The following is a 22,388-nucleotide window of genomic DNA, read 5'->3' as shown; positions in this document are numbered from 1 at the left end:
CTCTGAAATCAGGCTTCGTCTGCTCGGTCAGGGAATGTGGCTGGGGGATAGTCTCCTAAAACTCAGAGACAGAGGGAGCAATGGTTGGCCTGCTGAGGGTACTTTTTCATCTGCAGTAATACGAAGGCCAATGAGGAACATTTCTGAGAATTCCCCAGAAAAGAACATCCAATGGCATTTTAAGATCACACTCAGTTATCTCAGGCTATAAAAGACTGCATTCTATGCTTGGAAACCCTTCAATTTACTGTGACAAGAGGGAGTCCATCTCCTGACACCAACATTAACCAAACACAGACAAAGCTTCCTCATGAACATAGTAGTAACCCCTTATATCCTCCTCAGCTTAAACTACATTAGATGAAGCATCCAGGACTTTGCAGCTCAGGAATCTAGTGCTTTCCCTGATATGTCATCCTGAAGCTATTTTATCTGACTTCATTCTCTCCCATATTTCTGTTTCTCTTGAAACAATGCTAATGCTTTTGCAGATGGGGACAGGCATAACCTTCACTCCAGCTTTCAGTTCAACCACATGTTACCACTTTGTCACCAGGTTTCATGGTTTTTATTCACATCTTGGAAAATGTCTAAGCTGCTGCTCAAACACTGCCACCTTTATGATTCAGAGATGTTTGGGTAGCTCAATGCCACACTAAGGCACAATTCCCCACAGAAAAAGTGTACCATCATCCCATGAACCAAATCTGGACCAGGTGCCCTACTGAAGAGCCACACAAAATCCACTGATGATAAGACAAAGAAAATCCTACCAAATCAGCTATTAAATCATGTTGCAACCAGATGCTATATATCAAGGTAACAAATGAGTCTCTTAAGAGCCAGACATGTGAGGGACAAGTCTTATGTGGCAAGGCTCAGTTTGACAACTGGAATTCTGGATAGATGCATAGAAAAGTCTGTCTCATTTAGTCAAAATGCAGGTCATTGGGAATCATTTTCTTGAAAAAAGGCCCTTATAGGACTTCAAAACAGGATAAATTAGGCTTCTTGAGAGTTATTTCTGAATACACTATTGGGAAATATAAATTTCTGTGACTTTATGTTCCTGGGGAAGGCACACAATGACACTGTTGTACAGATGTCTTAGTGCTCAGCTCAATGTTACGTACCCAAACACCTTGCCTTTCTACAGTGGCAACCAATGATCCCAAAATCCTAGTTCTTAAAAAAAATTGCCTACCAACTTTTTTCTCCCTGGTTGGTGAGGCACCCTTCCTTAACAGGAATCAAAACAAAACTCCATGAACCAGAGAACTGAGAACCTTGATCATTTCATTCCCCAAAGGCAGAAATTCCAATAATTCAGGTGCTAAATTCTGTAAGACTGAGAGAACTTGAACTCAAAGCTCAGGTACTCCCTCAAGGTCCACGTGCCACTCTGTTGGATGCAATGGTAAAAACAAAAAAACAAAAAACCAAATGCTATTCTAACCTCAGACCTTCATTTTTCAATATGGGAACCTGTGGCTATGGTTGGAAGACACAGGCAAAAGGGAAAAGCAGAGCTGTTTCCCAGAGAAGGTGATAAGTGAATGAGGACAGTGACCCTTCAGGGACCCCGCCTCAGACTGGTGCATGGCTGTTTAGTTTCATCTGGGTTGCTCCTATTGAACATATCAATGGAGGGCCCAAATGATTCAGTGTGAAAAAGAGAAAGATGCCCTCTGCTATATGCTAGGCTGAATTCCTTGTCAGGTTTGGGAATGCTGAAATATGCTAACTCAACATTTACCAAATGACTTTGATAAGGGTCAAGCTCTGTGAAAATATGTCTTTTTTATCAAGGAACTTTTCATCTAGACAGCACAGCTGACACATACAAAAACAATTATAATAGCTGTCGTACAAGTACAGAATACAGCTCCAGTTCTAGGACCAGGTCCTAGGAAGTGAAGAAGAGTTCTTTGCAATTTGCTGCTTAGAATAACAGCAACTTGGGACTCCCAAGGAAACAATCAGAGGAAGCAAGACCAGCAGACAAGGACAGAGGCAAGAGAGCATCCAAGGTAGAACAAATGCTTGTGGTAGAGAATGGCTAAAGACAAGGTGGGACACAGGCAGGGCAATCAGGTGACCGAGATAGGGAATGTGTAAACACAAGGACAGTAGACATTATCCTGTGGATGATGAATGGCTGTTGAAATCTGAGCGGTAGCAGCTAAGTACGTTAGAAACATGATGGTTGTCATTAGAAAGGTTGGACAGGACAGTGAGACAGAAGGCCAAGATGTGAGTTCAGGAACACCATGAAGATGACTTTGGAGAGGGAGCAGAAGAGAAGGAAAAGATGTAAACTGATGGTATTTGAAAGATCAGGAACGAGCAGAGAGTGAGAAAGATGAAGGTCTGGGCTTGGTGAGACGGCAAACACAAGGGGATCAGCAGATTTGAGGCGAGATGGTGAATTCACATTAGATCACTTGAGTGACGCTGCCTTGAGGTCAACCATGAGGAAAAAGTCAGCTACAAACTTGGAGGGAGAGAGAGGTCTGCACTGAAGAACAACAACTCGCCTTTTCTATAATTCTTAGTTATCAGTTCATGGGAGTAGGTGTGTAGGTGAGATTTCTCAGACAAGTAGCATTGAGACTAGGAGAGTTCTATGGCAGAACAGTCCTTTAGAGGAACGTGTAAGAGGTTTCTAGGAGAAAGCATCACCCTCCATGTGAGTGATGGTTGAATCCACGCCATGTCTCCATCCTTTACAAATCTCCTTCTAGTAGACCTTGATGCTGTCCACACTGGGTTTATCCTCTCATGCCCAGTTTTTGATGACAGTGTTACATCTATAATCTATGCTTTATATCCAGGTTTAAACTGTGCTTGTTTTTATCTCCTTTTCAAATCAGCCATGGAGAGGATCTGTGGCACATACAACTGCTCACCCTGTTGAATGCAATGGTAAAAACCACTATTGTAACTTGAGCTGCGTTTCCCTGACACATGCTGCAGGAATGACTATAAATGTCAGCCAGGCCAACAAGCCATGCAGCACCCAAACATAAAGGAGGAGGTCTACTGTAGAGGGGGACGAAGGGAAGGGTGAACATAGGAATCAACACAAAGAGCAGAAAGTTAGGCACTTCTTTCCCTGGAAGAAAGAGACATGAACAGCCATTTTCTCACGTGAGAGACCACACGGGGCTCCTGCTATCTGCAGATGCAAAATTGACTTCCATTCTCTACTGAGAGTCAAGCTAATCTCAACCACCTTCTTCTGAGAAAGGGATACCTTCTTGGTTTCTGAGGGAGAGAAGAGGAAAGCTAGCTTAAGGATAAGCAGGCATCACCTCTTCATTGTTCAAGTGAGAGGAAAAACACTGCAAGAGCAAAGAGCAGATATTTAGTGATGTCATCAAGCTTACCAAAACATGCTTTTATTTCTAGTTAGAAACAAATGAGCAGCCTGGGCTGTTGTACCCACTGAACAAAAGAAAGGAGCTCTGGGCATCTGGTCCCTGTGGAGCCGAAGTCTCCTGGAATGTGCGTCTTGATTCTGGGGAGTGTCCATGTGGGTCCCTAGGAAGGCCTTGTGGACATATATAGGGGAGGGTCTTGGAAGGCCAAGTTTGAGGTGAAGTACCCACTTCAACATGTTAGATGCAGACAGAAGACTGTTTTTCCTTGCTACTTCCATTAAGCATGACATTCCTAAGTGCTGTGTACACAAGCTGAGTGAGGAGTAGAGGTTAAATATTTCAGACTTTCCGGACTGAGAGGAATCCTAGGATTTGCTGTTGAGAGTTCTCCGCCTATCTGAGAAGCATGAGCCCAACTCTGAACCAATGAGGAGCCATCTGTGCAGGTCCCAACGTTGAAATATGGGAAGAGGAAAATGAAACAAACATATCCAAGCTCAAGGAATTCAATACAGCAATCTGGAAAGTCAACATTCAGAGAATAGTGATTAATTTGGATGACAGCCAGGCTGAACACAGTTCCAGCTACTCAGAGAACCTTTACCATCCTCAGCAGTGGTGTACAAACCACCACTCTTACAAAGACTTCTGACAGGTTCTTTTTTTCCCACCTTCAAATAGATCTCACCTCTAAATAATTTTTCTAGTCTAACTCTGAGACAAGGAGCAAAGGTCTACATTTCAAAAACAATTCCAAACCTCAAACCAGCTATTTCAGAGTTGACAGTATATTTTCTTTTTGCCACGCAGAGAAAAAGTTTACTCAAGTTCCATCTATGTAGGACTCCTTAGAAAAGGCAAACAACGTTTTCACAGGCAATAGAGTCACCTCCATTCTCAACTGCCATATGTCCATCAAAGCCACTGGAGCCAAGAATTTGAATTGTACCTTTATTATGTCTACATACAAGAATACATTAAGTTCAATTCCCTCCGTAGTTTTGTGCTAGTGTGAAGCACACATCATAGGTATACCTAGTTGGTATTAACTCATATTGAAGCTCATATCCTCAGACACATGCCTATTTCTACCCTCCCCTACTTTATGAGCATTTTTACTAAGATATGCGGAATGGCATGCCTCAAATGCACTTTCTAATAAGTATTCATAGTATTAAAACTGCAGGTGAGGAGGGAAACAGGAGCCTGGGCTGGACCAGGAAGGTGCCTTAGTGGTGCTTCGTGCTGACCACTAAGGAGGTTACACATTTCCAGGGAATGATGACAGGTTTTCACACTTCCTATGTCCCAAGCCATCCCCCACATCTGTTTCTCCTCCGATAGACCCTTTGCTATGCATGATACCAAGGCTGACCAGATGTCCTAGGCAGAAACCCAGCCATCATTTTAAATGTCTTCCCCTCCATCACTGTTTATATTTAGGTAGTTACCCAGCCTTCTCCATTCTCTCATGAAACTCATGTGACCACACTCCTTAGTTTCCATTCTCACTGTTTGCTGGCCTTTGACCAATTTCACCTTTTACCTTTCTTATTGAAACATCCTCTACCTCTCTACTGGCTTCCCAAACCAGAATCTCCTGTCTTCTTCTCACTTTGATATATTTTCCACACTATGGTAAGGCTCCCATTTCTAAGAGGCAAGTCTATACAGGTGTGACAGGAATTCCTTCAACCATTTCAGGACAAAAGACAAAACTCCTTTGAAAGGCCTGGAGCCTACCTTTTCCCTCTGGCAGACTTGTTTCTATGCACTTCTAATCGTGTAGTCACAGGATCTTGTTGGTTAAGTCTTTCCTCACATGCTTTCATGAGTGGTTCTCTCTGTACAGAATGCTTTTCCTTTGACTCTGCTGGATGTCTGTATTCATGCCTTATAACTCAGCTCCAGGCTTCTCCTTTTCTAGGAAGTTTCCCTAACTTCCCTCTTCTTTGTGTTATGGCACTTTTTGTGCCTTTTCTGACCCAGGACAAGTCACTAAAGTATATTTTCACAGCAATGCACCTGCCTTGGCCACCCATTTGTTGTTTATGTGCAAGTGAATCTCTTACAACAGCAATAGCCCTTACCTCAGTCCTACTTGAGCTGGTTACACCTCTCTCAGCAAATGCTCAGAAAAGCCCACTAACTGGAATAAGGACAAAAGTGAACCTGTGGCTCTTCCTGTCCTAAATATCTTCTCATTCCCATATATCAAAGCCACATCATTCATCAACAGCCCTGGCATGTTGAGGTTGCGATGCTAACATGACTGGCACATAGGATTCTCCCACAACTGCCTGCTCTTCCTTCTAGGGAATCATGGTATGCTTTCTCTCTTTGAATGAAAGAAAAACCAAGAGCACATTCTATTGCCTAAGGAATGAAGAATATTATAATTGAGCTCCAATTCAGAATCAAGAATCTTTCCCTGGGGTTAAGTCACAGTGATGTTTCTGAAAAGAACAGGGACAGCTGAATTTAGAAAACAGAACCAGTATATTCAACCAACATGTATAACTAGTATCCTCCATAGGGAATGATAAAGGGGGAAATTTCACATTTCAGTTCAGGTCATGCTTTTTGGGGGTCAGTTTCAAGTTAAGTAGTTGATTCTTTAGCTTGGGACTGTAGCGTGAGAGCCCCCTACCCTAGCAGCAATTTGATGAGACCAACTTAAACCGTCAGGAAAAGTATTCACTATAGAAGGAAGAACAGCAGTGCAGGTAGATGGCATTAGTCATCAGAGAGTAGAAGTTGGTCTTTCTGATAGAGAGTGCCAAGGTAATGACAAAAAGAGGCCTAGATTGATATATGTGAAAAATAAAAAGAGCGAAGGTTTCCTCCACATTCTTGACCTAAGAGGTACATTCCTAAGGAATGATAATAGTCAAACCTGGCCAGTCTCTCTAGATGAGAAAGGAAGAAAAGGAAGGATCAATGTAGAGTTTTCCTCAAGGTCAGTAAGATGAATTCACACTGAATCAAGTTCCATGATAATGACTTTACTCTTTTTCCCAAGATGTTAAGGAGAGGGTAAGCTCCTTGATTATTGGTGAACTCTTGCAAATTCTACTATAGATTCTTCGTTTTGGCAAGCTGAGTAGTTACAAATTAGAGAAGCAATGAGAAGTTCAATACTGATATCCTGATGGACTAGGCTCCTCCCAAGGCCCAACGAAGAACACTTTTCTAGATGCATGTCACTTGATCACATAGCACACTGCTCCCAAGTGTGATCTAATTTAGATATTCAAACTAGCTCTTAGATGTGGAGATCAAATGACAAACTCTTGGGACAGGCATGTTAAAGGCTGTTTCTCAGACATGCTCTTACCAGGCGGTGCCTAGTAAACTTTTTTGATGTGGAAGAGTTCTTAGTGGTGACTATCTCACAGCAAGGCGGGAGAAGAAACATCTGTATTTAATAAATACTGGCCCTATGACACTTCGAGAAGCTAGTGCTTGTTGATGTGGACATTTTTAATATCTGACTTGTCTACTACACTGCAGGTATACTTTCCTTACAAATAGAACCCATAATTCCAGAAAGTTCCTTCCTTTAAGTATTTTTTCCCATTTAACTTAATAATGAACTTATATTTTGAATCTGGGTCCAATTCTGGATTCAAATTGGCCAAAGAAGCTAGAAATATATGAAAAAGGTCCTTTGTTTCATCTAGCCACCCACAGTCTGTTTCCTGACCATTCCCACATAGGCCTGTATTCTTTATAAGATATATGACCCTTGTCTGTGTCATTTTCTGATTAAGTAAGCTCTGAGGAGACAAGTCTCACTGATTCCAGAGAAATAAATCAAATAAACTTATATATTTGTGATACTCCTTGAACTTTGGAAAGTTTTTGGCTTCTATCTTACAACAGGAATAGGACATTTTTCAATTTTTCTTTTATTTATGTTTTTAAAAATATATTATCTTGATTCACTTCTTATCAAAATGCCAGTATACATTTGGTCAGCATGCCAAATACATTGTTACCTGTTTGGGGAGAATGTTAAGGTATATATAAGTCCTTCAAAGAAAGATAAAAATGAAGGAAGGGAGGGAGAAAGAGAGAGGGAGGAAAATAAGAGGAAGAAAGAAAATGCATGCCTATCCACTAAATAGTGGAATCAGCATTCCCACAGTGAATGGCCTCTCCACAGGGCCCTCCCTGATGATCATCACAAGCCAGTGGTCCTCACACAGTGTTACTAGTCAGAACCCAACACATGCCATCTTGAAAATACAGACCATGAAGACCCTGAGCTTCACTTGCAAAGAAGTTAGCCCAAAGCAGTCCCTCAGTCATGTGACAGATGCCAAGCCAGGCTTGCCTAGAACATGACTAAATCTCACCTGCAACCTGTGACCTGCAGTTTGGCTGCCTGAACACAAAACTAGGTAGTGTAAATGGGTTTTGCCAGGTCTCCAAACCTATGATCCAGTTTCCTGAACACCATGAGGAGGACATACTCCCCGCTTCAAAGTGACCCTACTGCTTTTGCTGCCTGTGAAGTCCCTTCAAAGACCATCTGTATCACCAGAGAAAACTTCCCTAGGGTAACGCAGCACAAGAACCTGATGAAAGTAAGGCTGATTGTCACAGCTCCATTCCCCAAATTAGGGGCTATGTTTTCACTCTGGTGACCTTTTATAGGTGGTCCCTGGACCTGTGTGGGCATGGGTGCTGTGCTGAGTTCCTGTGTGTGAAGGGAATGAGATCCAGAGTCTCTTATGTCAACAGTGATCACTTTACGAAGATCAGACCCAGCAAACCTCAGGACTATGCATTCATGAAAGCACGGAATGTGCTCTCAGAGCCTTCCCTCTGCACCAGCAACCACAGCCCTCAAGCCTGCCTGGTTATTGTCTCATTACCTAACATTGTTATCAACATGTCTCTATGAGCATCTTCCTCTAAGGACTTCTAGCCCTTCACAAATGCAGTCCAAAAATACATAATGTACATATCTTCTTTGAGCCTATCGTGGGTAATTTGGAAGTCGCTATCTCCTGATGAGGATCTGTAGAAGAGGATAGATTTACCAGCAATGTAGAAACATCTATTTAGGCTGCACAAAAAAAAAAGCCTTTATCACCAATATGCAAAACTATTATCAAGCTTAAAACAGCCAGACATTCTCAGTGGTGTTTTCATATCCCTTCAACAGATGCAGAGAAAAAGAATTTAAAGGTTTCTTTGGATATCAAAGAAAAAGAGAGCGAAGGGAAGAACTATAACAATTCTGCATGAAGAGATGTTTACGAAAGAGAGAGGAAGGAGGGTGGGAAAAAGAGAGACAGAGACAGACAGAGCAGATTGACAGAGAGCTAGAGAGACTGAGATACCAGTAGTTTGTTTATCTGAGTTAGTGACAAATCCCTGGCCATAGCAAGCAGAAAATAGAGTAGCTTAGCACTTTCACAACAAATGACTGTATCCCAGCTACTGGATGGGATGCATCAGTTGTCTGAGGGTCAACACACTGAAAACAAAAATGCTCAGATTCCCAGATTTGGGCAAGCGGTATTGGTGGGGACACAGCCCTTTCTGTTAGGCCAGTCCTGGAGTTCTGGAAGGGGTGGCTCAAGTGCACAAGCCTGGCGAGAGGGGCTGGGTTCTGTCTGTCTTGCTGACTATCTGTCTTTACCCTTGGACTCCAAATAAAGGGAGGGACTCTGTGGTTCCTCTTATAGTCACTCACCTTTCATACCACTACCTTCTTCTTGGAATGTGTTACGAGCAGTGGTCTGATCTTCTAAGTGTTCACTCCCTCCACTTCCTGACGAGGCTACACTGCTTTGTGGAGACAGGGGGGCATGATCGGATGGGAGGCACTGGGGTCCTCTAGCTCGTAAGTCCTCATGAGACATCCATCCATGTCCTAGAGGCTGGTTTGGCACATTCATGGGTGGGGTAAGGGACACAGATCGTTTCAAAGGGCTGTGGTGTGCCTGGCCTGAGAGAACTGGAAAAAAAAACATAAAATGAAATAGGTTATTGCCCACCCCCCTTGAGCTTGGGACGCAGAATAACCCACAATACCTCTGCACCCTGAGGATCACCACTGTCTTTCAACTCTACTTGGTGGGCATGGTGAGTTGAATGCAAGGCTAGCAGGGTCATTCCCTCTGGGTGGTTCAAAAGGAATGGGCTTGCTGGCAAGCTGAGTTGCTGTTAGTGTTTGTGAGCTGGATTTAGCTTTTAGCTCTGATTCTATGGATCAAGATTCAGAACAATGGGCCTATACATTGGACAAGGCCAGCAGCCTAGGAAGTGGCCATCTATCTGCTTAAAGGGAACAAGACGTGCATTAGGCATTTTCCTTAAAAACTCCAAATCTGACACTACCCAGCTTGTTTAGAAAGGACTTATGAACAGAGATGCTCAGATCTCAGCCTCTTGAGTAGCAGGCAGGCTGGTCACTGCTGGGGATATTCACAGGGATGAACTAGGATAAAGTAGAGTCCATCTTTTCCACCAGGAGCCAGGGAACTATCTGTCATCTCTGAAGGGAGGCTCTGGCTTAGGGAGAGGCCTCAGGGTACTGGACGCCCAGCAGCTCTTGGTGAAAGGCTCCATTCTTTCCCTTGGCCTCACAGGTTCCTGCCAGACTTTACACTGCAAAAACTTTGCACTCCCAGGTAACAAGGCTTCCATTCAGAAGCCAGGAGGGTGCGTTTGGTAGACTGAGAATGGTTTTTTTTTACCAGTGTGATCAGCTCTTCCACACTGCGGGCAATATCTGCATAGCCCCATTTGTAATTTCTTTTCCAGAAAACTAGGAAAAAGCAACAAATTCACATAACTAGCCAAATAAAATGGAAGGCATTCACAGGAGGGAGTTAACCAACATCAGTGCCGAGGGAGTCGATGTGACCCTCGCTTGGTTTCTCTGGGTGCGTCAAGTGACAACTTCACAAAATAAGTCTATTCATAACATTCTCTCAGCTCCACTCCCTGACAGGTCCAGTTTATTTTGACTGTTGCTGTACTAACAGGGATTTGAGCCATGTGCATTTTAAAACATTTTTCAGGGAAGCCATTAAATTCTATCTCAGGCTCTACCCCCCTTTAGTGAGCATGTGCTCTCTCAATTTCAGACTAATACTTGGTTTTATTATTTTTTTTATCTTAGTTAATTTTCAGCACTACTTGGGTTTTGAACCGAGGACCTTGGGCTTTCTGGCATGTATTCTACTACTTCAGCCATACCTCCAGACTGTTTGGGTTTAGTTATTTTTCAGATAAGGTCTCACTTTTTTTTCCCTGGGGCCAACCTCAGACCAAGATCTTCCTACCTCTTCTTCTTGCATAGCCGGATTATTCGACTGAATCACAAAGCTGGGTTTATTGGTTGAAATAGGATTTCTCTAACTTTTTGTCTATTAGCCTCTAACCATGATCCTCCCATTTCTGAGCCACTTTAGCCTCAGGCTAGAACTTCTTTCTTGACATTAACCTTTCTGTTTTTTAGTAGGTAGCTGGATGGACCATTGGTGGTGACAGGTCCTGGTCTTTGTCTGCCTGCATTTCTGGTGGGGTAGCACCCACATGAAACACTGAGTTGTAGATTATCATGACCCAGTATAAAAGGTAAGGAGCAGAGTCAGAAAATGAGGTGCTTCCAAAAGTGTATCTAGGGCAGAAGTGCTATAGGGAGGCTGCATTGACTATGAAGGCAGCAGAGATTACATGACTGTAGTCAACATATCCATCTGGCCTCATGTGGCCAAGAGGAGGACAATCAGAAGGGCTAGAGAATTTTTTATTAACAAAAATGAAGAAAAGGGAGTCTAAGTTTGTTTCTTTGGGTGCTGGCCCTGGGATTTGAACTTAGGGCCTAGAGGCAATCTCTGAACTGTTATTCAAGGCTACTACCCTACCACGTGAGCCACCTCTCCACTTCTGGCTTTTTAATGGTTAATTGGAGATAGGAGTCTTATGGATTTTCCTGCCTGGGCTAACTCTGAACCATGATCCTCAGCCTCTAAAGTAGCTAGGATTAGAGGCATGAGCTATCAGCATCTGGCTGGGAGCTTCTATGTTTAATGTTTGTAACCTGAGAAAATTTTAATTTGACTAGATTCTATCAGAGACAAGGAATTACACCCACCTTTATGACAGGTAAAGAGGACATTGTTTTTGTTTTTTTAAATGACCTTACCAGAAATGTACTCATTTACCTGACTTATGGAACTATAACCCCTCTGCACACTACCCTTTATAATAACAATAAATCTCTTTTTAAAAAATGACATTACCAGGCTGAAACAGCCTGAATTTTCACTAAATAGACTATCTTATACAGCGCCCTGGAAAAATGCATTGCTACCTGACAGGAGCAGAATTAGCAAGAAAAAAACTTGCGGAGAAAGGAAAATCATTTTTTCTTTTTTTTAAAGGAGGCAGCAAGCAGCAAAAAATGAAGAGAGAAGCCCATAGGAAGAAAAGCCAGACACTCAGAAAATCCATTTCATGCCTGTCTAAGTATCTATATAAAATCAGGCAGACTTGTTTAGGGTTGCCTTACACATTGGGACATACCAGCTCAGACATCTTTGCTTTCCTGTACCTCTGCCAATCACTTCAGAATATCTGGACTTTGTTTGAATGATGGCATCCAGGTATGCCCCAGATGAAAATAGGGGATCCCCTGCACTCCGATCCCAATCACAATGAGTATGGAACCTTAGATGGGAATTGCCAAAGAGGGATTGAGTGCAGAGCTGGTAGATCTCTGGGTACCAGGCTGCTTAGAGGCAGTCACTGAATTGGAGATCAGTGTAAGACAGTCCTCTTCTTTAGATGCTGAGGACATATAATACACAGGCAGAAGGTGAATCCCATGATTGGATGGAACCACTGGAACCACTTGCTTCTTTCCAATCAAAAGTTCCTCAAAATCGATGGTGTTCCCCAGCCACACATATTGAAAAGCAACCATGGGGAAACTAGCAGTGTCCCAGGACTCCATTGGCTATCAAGAGTGGAACTAAATATTTACCTAACTGGCTGGGCTTCTAGGGTTTTGCACAGAGACCTACACCACCTTTCCTGCATCTTCCTGAGCTTAACTGAAGTCCTAGAGAATATGGCATGAGTGTGGCCTCTGCCTCTAATATAAAAATCACTCGGTCCTAAGGCTCCAGGGCCTTTCCAACCAATGCTATTCCTATAGCTGCCACCACACCTGGGAATGTCTCTCTGCCTGCCAGAGCATAATACCTGATGCTAAGATTTTATTTTATTTTTGCATGCTCACACTGGGACTTGAACTCCAGCCCAGGGCTCTGTCCCTCAACTTTTTCATTCAAGGCTGGCACTTCCACTTCTGGCTTTTTGGTAGCCTACCTTGTGGCTTTTCATGCCAGGGCTAGCTTTGCACTGAGATTCTCAGATCTCACTTTCTTGAGTAGCTAGGATTATAGGAATGAGCCACCAATGCATGGCAATGCTAAGCTTTTTATTTTCAGAGGGGGCCAGTGGTTTAGCATGAGGCTGAATATCAGCCCTAAATTAAAGGAAAGTCAGACTGGACAAATGCCTTCTTTCTTCTACAAGACCAAGACTGTTGGCCATCCAGGCTTGTCTACTGACAAGTAGGAGACTGAAGTAGGTGATAGGTAACCTGCCAACAGTACCACATGGAGTGAAGACAAATTTAGAACACTGGTGACCACAAAGTCAGTTTTAGTGTCACTCTCATTCTGGAGCCCTGTGGTCTAATATGGCAGAAGGAACAATAAATGGCACCAACAGAGTCTGTAAGAAAGTAGGCCACACTGTTGTGGATTTAATGAGGTGGTCAGTGGCTGAGTATCAATGGCTCCCCATTACTTCATTAGAAGAAATCAACAACAGAAAGCTTAATTTAAAAAAACTCACTTGAAGTAGTGACAAACAGAAGGAAATATAAACATTTAGGCAGAATTTTTTTTCCCTACAAGTCAATAGGGAAGAGCAATGAAAACAGATCTCTGAGATACTTCAGCCTGTGGAAGCTGCCCTTGAATGATCTTGCCAAAGGCTTCTGAATGCTTGTTTGTTGACGGCTGTGTGGTAGCCAATGGCAAATGACTTCTTCAGACATAATGGGCCCCAAAGTAATAATCAAATGTTGCAGAACTAAGGACACCTAAAACACTCCTTATAGACGATAAAAGAAATGTTTTGACAAGTTCCAGCAAAACCAAGGGTTGCATTTATATTGCATTTGTGACTTTTATAATAGTGTGGGCAGAGGGACCACACATTTCAAGACAGATTCATTATAGCAAAAAAAAAAAAAAAACCCTATTAGAAATTATCCAAGGGAGACAAAAAATTGTGGGTTTTTTTGTCCTTGGGTCACTGAAACTAAGTACTGTAGCTAGTATATATTCAATATTGCTTATATTTTTTGAAACCCCTACAAGACATTTCAGGCCTGTAGACATCCATCTGTCTATATGTAGATATGTATGCATAGCTTTTCAGGATACTGTACTTTTGTAAATTCCTTTATAAATTCAAGTGACCCAAAATGAAACAGCAAGTATTCAGTAAGTCTAGCTGAAATGTGTAAAAAGCACTTGAAAATAATCTTGCTGTAGCAGCCAGGCAATGTGGCTGGAGTACAGAGGGGTGTCTAAGCTGGTGATAAACTTGGTCACACCACTGAAGGCCAACCAATTTCTCTAACCTCATCTAATCTTATGATTTTTTTCTCATCTCCAGCATCTTAGTGAAACCTCTTCAATGCCTTGTCAGAAAACAATACAATGCCTGGCATTAGATTCTATTCTTTTAAGTATTTACTGAAAGCCTGGAATTCAGATTTCCTTCTCATTTCCTTTGACCAACTTTGACTTCACTTTGATGTTTAATTATTGAGATAAGATTCAAGAAGAGTTTTTTGTTTTCTAGATATTCAGTACTCTTTGGAGAAAATAAAGTAAATCTCCCACTTTCTACCTTCTAATATATGAAATAACAGAGTCTGCAGATATAAAGTGTTTGGGATAATAGAGTAACTACTATTTCTTTGGGCCAATGTCAGGTTAAGTAGTATGCTCAGGAGGAAAGTGAAGGAAGGGGTGATATTGTCCAAGATTGACATACTTCTATGCTCTCATGCACTGAATGCAATGTGTGCTCTAAATATTACTTCATGAGCACAAATTACTAGCACTTTAGAGATAAAGGTCTCTAGAGAAAGAATTATTCATCAATTTCTAAACTGTGAGTAATGACTCCCTGAAAAGTCCCTATGTACACCAAGACTCATTAGTGGACAGAATGTTGTCATATTAATGAATTTTATGGGCCTGTAGACACTATTGAAATGAATAAAAGATATACATAAATTAATATAGTATTTTAAAGTGATATACAGAGGGGTTACAGTTATGTAAGTTAGGTAATGAGTACATTTCTTTTTGGACAATGTTACCCCTTCCCTCACTCTCTCCCAGTATATAGTATTAATGGAAAAGGAATCTTTGTGGGTTTTCTTTTTTTACCAGCACATCTGAAGTATAACTGTTTTTTTTAAAGGGGGTTTCTATTCTTTTTCATACTAGTTATTAACTCACCTAGTTCCCATATACGGTTCCCATATACTATTGGTTTAGCACACTTGACAAAGATGATCACTGCGTTATTCTTTGTTTCTTCCCTGGACAATGTAGATAGTTCAGGAACTCATGTCCTGTACTCTTTTCAAAGTTGTACTTTCTCCTCAAGTTCAAGTAAACCATTACTCTCTCTCTCTCTCTCTCTCTCGATCACTATGTAGTTCCTCCTATTTCCAAACTTAGCATTTTGATGCAGTCTAGAACTTAGACTAGAAATTTGACTTCCTTTTGATTAAAGACATTTAATGATTCCCACATTTCTCAGATAGCCTTGCTTCCCAAACCATGGCTGGGTTCTGTGCCCTGATGAATGCACTTTGAAGACACATAAAGATGATTTATAGCTTTAATGTCTACCTTTTTTTTCACTACCGGATCTTGTTAGAATAGCCCAAGCTTGCCTTCATCTCAGGATACACCTGCTCTGCCTCCTGAATGCTGGGATTACAAGTATGAACCACCAGGCTTAGCTAGGATCTACATTTTTGATTCAGAAATTGTCTTTTTGGGAAGTGAACCACAGAAGTGACACTGATCAAGATGCATGGCATTCATGAGTTGACATGTGGAACTGAAACCCTTTGTATAACTATTTAAAGATAATTAAAAAATAAATTGAAAAAACATTAAAATTGTTTGGGAAAAATGCTTTGTTAAGTTTTTACATTTCTAGATGCTCACATGATGGGATTAGCACAACTATAAAACTACATCATTCTAATTTAGAGATTTGTAAAGGTAGACACTGAGGAGGATTTTGTGTGTGTGTGTGTGTGTGTGTGTGTGTGTGTGTGTGTGTGTGCGCGCGCGCACGCGTGTGTGTGTTTAGGGGAATAGTAGTGGGGTTTGAACTCAGGGCTTGCTAGGCTGGTATTTTACCACTTGAATCATGCTTCCACCTGCATTTTTGTTGGTTATTTTTGAGATAAGAGTTTTATTTTCCACCAGCCATGTCCCTGAGCTAAGACCTGCCTACTCCACACTTCTCATAGTTACTGGAATGGCAGAAATACTCTTGAATATCCTCCTTGGAGGATGGAGTGTCCTGGACTTTTCTACCCTAGCTGGCCGTGAGCCTCATTTCTCCTATTCTCAGCCTCCTAAGATGCTAGGCTTATTGGTATAAGGCTGGCTACAGGTGACTGGCTTGCATATTATTTTAAAATATCAACTTAGGATTTATCTTCCTGAATTCCCTATGATTCAGATGACACATGCCATATGCTCATTTACTTATGGCAAAGCAGAGCAAGAAGAATAATTACTTACATGTTGCTAATGGTATACTTTTTTGTTGTTGGTGGTGGTGGTGATGGGCCTTGAACTCAGGGCCTAGTACTGTCCCTGAGCTTTTTTTTGTTCAAGGCTATAGCTCACATCGCTTTAAGCCACAGCTCTACTTCCAGTTTTCTGATGCTTAATTGAAGATGAAAGTCTCATAGACTTCCCTTCCCAGACTGATTTTAAACTGCAATCCTTGGATCTCAACCTCCTGAGTAACTCAGCTAGGATTACAGGCATGAGCCACCACAGCCTGGCTTCAAATGGTATAGACTTGTTCCCCAAAGAAATTTAGATATATCAGCAGAACACTGGCTAAAAACACCAATCAGAAGGAGTAATAACATGAAATAATTCTGAAGTTTTGCTACAGGAGTTGGTTTCATATTTGTGAAGCTTAAAGAGGGAAAAGCTCAGCACATTGCAAACTACAGAAAGGCTATTGTTTGAAAGGAATTGGAGCAGGGTAGAGTGTTACTGTCTATTCCCCGGGGTTTAGCTATGCTTGTCAAGCATGCTTCAGGTTCCATCCCATGAATTTTTTCTGTTTTTATAACATCTAAGAATTACTATTAGAAGCTTTCAAGTCAAAGAATGAAGTTCAGCTATCACTACTTGTATGAATAATTCCAGGCATTTACTTAAAAAGAAAAGCAAACAGCTTCAAACAAGGCTCAGTGGTGACATGGCATTAGACCCTTGAGTCCTCTTCTTTGTGGTACCACAATCAGTAATCTGAGGCCCTGTGGTGGGAAGCTTTGAGGAAGAAAAGATTAATAGTATCGCAAGAAGACATTTTGCAAAATACAAAATCAGATTATTTCATCAGTGAAATCATGCAAAAAAAAAATAACACCATTCACATTTATGGTCATGGGCAGATTTGAGTCAGTTAAGCAAAGGGGGAGGAAAAGAGGGGAGGATTGATTACAAAGGTTAAAACTCACATGCTCTGCCATCACTGCGTCAGGAAATAGATTAACAGCAAAACTGGAAGGTTAAAAGCCTCAACTATGCATGCTTGCTCTCTGTTTCTTGTCCAAAAGCTTGGAAAACAAGTGTATATTAGCACATCTGGACACCAGAAGATTCTCTCAGACAGGCTTCCAACTCCACCTTATTCTGAGAGAAGGAGAGAGAACATGCTACAAAGCATACAAGTGGTAGGTGAACAGGATGTTCTAGACAAGCCCAAGGAGGAAGCCACATGCTTTCTGGGAAGAGGAAATGTATACTTGCCTATGCAAACCATACCAAGTCAAACCAAATCAAACCAATGAGACTCTAGAAGAGAATGCTAGTGAGAACAGCACGACAATATTGGAAAGTACATGTAGCTACCTCTCTCTTTCCCCAGTCAATCTCCTTTTTCTCCAGTACTGAAATGAAAGTGTCCCCCGGCAGGAAGAACACCTGGAGAGATCTTCCCAGCACTATGAGTCCTTTGTCACTGGTGCCCACTCTCATCACCTCACGTGGCTCAGACTTGGGCAGGGCAAAGCTGTTTGTTTCTGCCTTCCTATTATCACTTAAACATCTGGGCTTTTAAGAAGTAGAATATTTCTGGCAGACTTTTATTAATGCACTAATCTTGTGTATTTCATTTGTCCTCTTTTTGTCAGATCCTATAATGGCAAAACTGGGTGCCATCCAGTAGAATATCTATTTCAGATAACTGCTGTTTGACTTTATAGCATCATTATTTATGGCATAATTTAGACAAGAAGCCAATACATACTTTTAAAAATAGAAACCAGTAGAAGCTCACCCATGATTTTAGCTTCAAATCAGTAGAAACTTCCTGGATCCTCTCATACCTTTAAAAATTTCTTTTTGTGGTACTGGGATTTGAACTTGGGGCCTTGCTAAGCAGGTGCCTGCTAAGTAGGTGATCTACTTCTTAAGCCACACCCTCAGCTTTTTTCGCATTATTTGTCAAAAAGTGTCTCCCATTTTTGATCCAGCCAGGTTGGATCATGATCCTCCTCCTATCTATACCTGCTGTGTAGCTGGGCTAACAGGTGCATGCCACCATGCCCAGCTTATTGGTTGAGATGGGGTGGGGAGATCATGGCCTTAAACCATGATCTTCCAGACCTTTGCCTCCTAAATTGCTGAGATTACAAGTATGAGCCAGTGCACTCAGTGTCTCAAACTATTATGTTAAAACTGATGACATCAATTATGAAAGTATTTTGACATCATTAAAGTAAATGTTTAGGCAATGCAAGGGATTGTGGGATCAATTCAGCCATTTCTAAATCTCTTACATGTGGGTTAATTCCTACTTCTCTGTATTATTTCTTTTCATACACACACACACACACACACACACACTCATAATTGCTCCTACACATACTTAATTTGTGTGTTTGTTTATGAATTTTTAATCCAAAAACAGTGTGAAGATATCCAGAAGTGAGTTCAGACAGAGCTTCAGAATTTGACCCATTTTGTTAATGATCCTCTACAGAAATTCTCAAAAGCACAGAAAAGAATAGAGATAAGCAAGTGGCAGGAGTAGCCTTAAGCAAATATTTCCTTTAAATCTTCCAAAGTATCCATCTTAAAAATGCTTCTGCCACTGTGATTAGGAAAGAGAAATAGTGAAGAAACACAGAGATGCCTGATAGCAAAACTTTCTTCTAACTCTTTCTCAAAAGATGAATTTCAGCTTGCACCTGGCTGCTTTATCAGCTAGCGTGCCTACACAAGAACCATTGGTGGGATGATGGAGAGCACCATCCAGTCTGTGCTAACCATCTCCTACACTGCTACTGAGTGTGGGACCAGCAAAGCAGTCCATGTTTGGAACTGCAAATAGCCAGGATTTCATGATTGAGCAACCAAGACTCTCTCAGAACATCGGTCCCTCAGGCCATGGTGAGAGCACTCAACCAATCATCAGAGCTTCCTCTATACATGGTCACCAACAGCAATGTTAGTCAAGAAAAGTGGGTCAATTGCTTGAAAAGAGCTAACACATAGGATATTTCACAACTTTGTCTACCAGTTCTTGCCTTAAGCTGTACCCGAAGCAAACTCTTCACTTCCACAAGAGCTTCAAGGCTCCCAGATGACAACAACAACAACAACAACAACAGTGATTCTTGTAAGTAACAGCAAAGATCAGGAGAGGCATCGTTATAGTATGCCTACATCCTACCACCAACAGGGCCCAACTCAGCAGCCAAATTCAGGACTGGTACCAAAGAGTCACAAACACTCAACTTTGCTGTCATCAAATACCAACCTTTTCCCTTTTCTTTCTAGCATTGGGAGAAGAGTTATAAATAACTAGAAATGTATTACATAGCCCTGACTAATTCTTAACTTAGCTTCTGGATAAAAGAAGGAGAATAAGAGATTCTCAGCAAGGCAGCTCACAGGCCAATTTACTGATTAGGGAATTAGTTCTTATTTTCATTAAAGCATTCGATCTAAATGTCAAACACAACAATACCATGTAAATGACCATTCAAAGGGACCACAATTTGGGCTTATACTGCTCATTAGATGATTTTTTGTTGTTAATTAAGAGAAATTGGATGGTTTAGGCTCTCCTGGCTCCTTGATTACATCTGATGGAATCACCATGTGGTTCCAGACAAGTCACTGAGATTTCACACACCCCAGTTGCTGCTCCCACTTCACCTTCCACCCTCTTCTGCATCCTGAACCGTCACAACCTGCCCCGGTGGGTGTGGGAGTATGATGAGATTGGTACTGTGTGTGTACAATTGATTTACTGTGCTCTGTAATTACACATAACGATTTGAAATTTTTGACTTGGCACTGCATTTTTCATTTAAACTGCATCGTTCTTCCTTACCCTAGAGAAACAGCATTTACGTAATTGCTCTCATCGCGTCTACTTGGATATTATAAATCAGTCCTGCAATAAAAGACTTCCAGCGCCACAGCAAGCTCATGGTTTCTGGTATAACTTAGCACCTAGCATGGTTGTAGTGTAAGAGTCAGGACTGAACAACCTGCATTTATTGTTTATGAGATGACTGGAGCCTTCGGACCCTAGCTGCAAAAAAGAACAGGCCATGTGGGTCATGGGGTGGGTTGGGATGAGCTCGCATGGAAGTTCTTATCCAGAAATCAGGATTTACCTTTGCTCCAAGTCTTGTTGGATACCCTCACCTGTCCTAAAAGCTGTGGAGGTGTACATGTTCATCTATTACACCTCTTCTATTCTCTCTATTCGTGGATTCTGCATTACTGAATTAATCTACTTGCGATAAACGACTCATAATCCCAAAGCAATACTTGAAGCATTTTCACCGTCATTCAGAGACATGAATAGAGGGGGAAAAAAAAAACAACAATCTGAGTCACTATGCACCTGGCTCCTAGCTGGAGATGAATAAGGCAAGGTTCTACCTTCTTGACTCAGCTCTGATACAGTAAGCCAGTACCATACTTTTCATAGGTTTTGCTTTTTGTTGGTGATCTTGCTATTTAAAATGCTTCCAAGGGTAGGGCTGAGGTGCTACCACCTCAAGTTCCTCAAGGCTGTGATAAGCCAGATCTTTTTCATTCAGCCATACGTTAGTGTTCTTGTTGTAAGTTCAATGTCAATAAATCAAATCTGTATTAAATCATCTTTACACAGAAACATACAAAGCACTGTCCCAGGACAGTACTTTGTCACATGACATGTACTCACTGGTTGACCAAAATGTGTGACAGGGAGCTCCCAGGACCATAACTTTGAATACTTCCCACCCTCACCCAGGAGCAACTAGTCAACATTTGCTAATTCAATGTTTACAGCAACTTTATAGAACATAACTGTTGTGACCAATGAGAATGGAATCTACATTTATACTGGAAAAAATGCTTCATTCTACCTCTTGTACTATGACCAACCACATTTTTTCTTTTAGGTCAGTTGTTTTCAACTTTACTTGAACATTCTAACCCTTTGGAGTATTTTTTCAAGTCCTGATGCCCAGTCCGGCCCTTGTCCCAGACCAAATAATTGAAAATACCTGCAGTGCAGTTGCAAATTTGTACTATGATAGGCACCTGCCTGGCTTTAATAGACAACCAGAGCTGAGGACCATTGTGTCAGGGATGTCTTTCTGCTTCAATATTCTCTCCAAACTCTGTTCCACTCTTCTCTAGGGTCAACTGCTGAGCCTGCAAAGTTTTAATAAGATGCCACCAAATGAGCATCTTATTTACTTTTCAATTGGCTTTTTTTTTAAAATTTATTTATTTATTTTTTCTTATGTGGTGCTGAGGAATCGAACCCAGGGCCTCTGGCATGCAAGGCAAGCGCTCTACCACTGAGCCACCTTCCCAGCCCTCAATTGGCTTTTAAAAGGCAAAGTTCAACTACTGGCTGCCAAACTATTACCATTATGAATTATAGGCAGACTCCCAGGGCAGACCTGTCCAAGTTGGCTCTGCCCTATCGCCAGAGTTTCCCTACTTAGCTCAAGTGGACATAGGATGACCAGAAGGAGCAGATTGATTAAATGTGGCCAAGAAAGGCCAACTCCCTCACAAATTAGTATGATCCTGAGGAACTCACATGGTGCTGTACAAGTACGGTTTGTGACAGGCAGTAAGTTCTTGAGAATGCACAAGTCTAAAGGACTTGCTCCTGATCTTCCTGAGGATTCCTACCATTTAATTAAGAAAGCATCTTGAGAAGAACCAAAAGGATAATGATGCTAAGTTCCATCTGATTCTGAGAGTCAAATTCACTGATGGACTCCACGTTATAAGATCAAATGGGTCCTCACCCTCAAATTATAAATATGAGTCATTCACAGGCTCTGTCCTAGTGGCATAAATTTGTGTGTACTCAAGCAATAAAATTACTGTTTCAATTTAAAAAAAAGACAATGTTCAAATTATTGCTTTTCTTAACAACTGATATCTTTCTTGCTTTGCGTTCACACATAAAATTCTGCTCAGGCTCCCCAGCTCAGAATTTTATCCCTTTTGGCCTGTTCTCTAGATAAAATAAATGATATTTTGGTACCAGATTTCTAATCCAAGTGATACCTAGGAAGAACTTTGTAGAGAATCCTTAGACAAATATTTTTATTCCTGGGCAGTCATGTTTCCTCTAGGG

The 22,388-nt window shown here is 41.5% G+C and overlaps 1 protein-coding gene across 6 annotated transcripts in view; it reads right to left on the bottom strand.

Moving 5' to 3' along the window:
* Samd4a (sterile alpha motif domain containing 4A) overlaps nt 1-22,388 on the bottom strand; it is a 227,698-nt gene that overhangs the window by 43,085 nt on the left and 162,225 nt on the right. For 3 of the 6 annotated variants that reach the window (XM_042682597.1, XM_042682600.1, XM_042682598.1), the window contains one exon: nt 9,094-9,357. The exons of 1 other annotated variant lie outside the window; for it this stretch is intronic. In XM_042682597.1, the coding sequence (XP_042538531.1) occupies nt 9,094-9,357 (264 nt within the window). Of the gene's footprint in view, nt 1-9,093; nt 9,358-17,235; nt 17,390-22,388 lie in introns of those variants that run through there. 2 more of the 6 variants (XM_042682601.1, XM_042682602.1) reach the window with 2 other exon arrangements.

The sequence above is a fragment of the Dipodomys spectabilis genome, unplaced genomic scaffold, assembly GCF_019054845.1.
Source record: "Dipodomys spectabilis isolate Male_0828 unplaced genomic scaffold, ASM1905484v1 ptg000073l, whole genome shotgun sequence".
Taxonomy (NCBI): Eukaryota; Metazoa; Chordata; class Mammalia; order Rodentia; family Heteromyidae; genus Dipodomys; species Dipodomys spectabilis.
The sequence above is the reverse complement of the archived record's forward strand: the minus strand, read 5'-3'. Positions and strand labels throughout refer to the sequence as shown.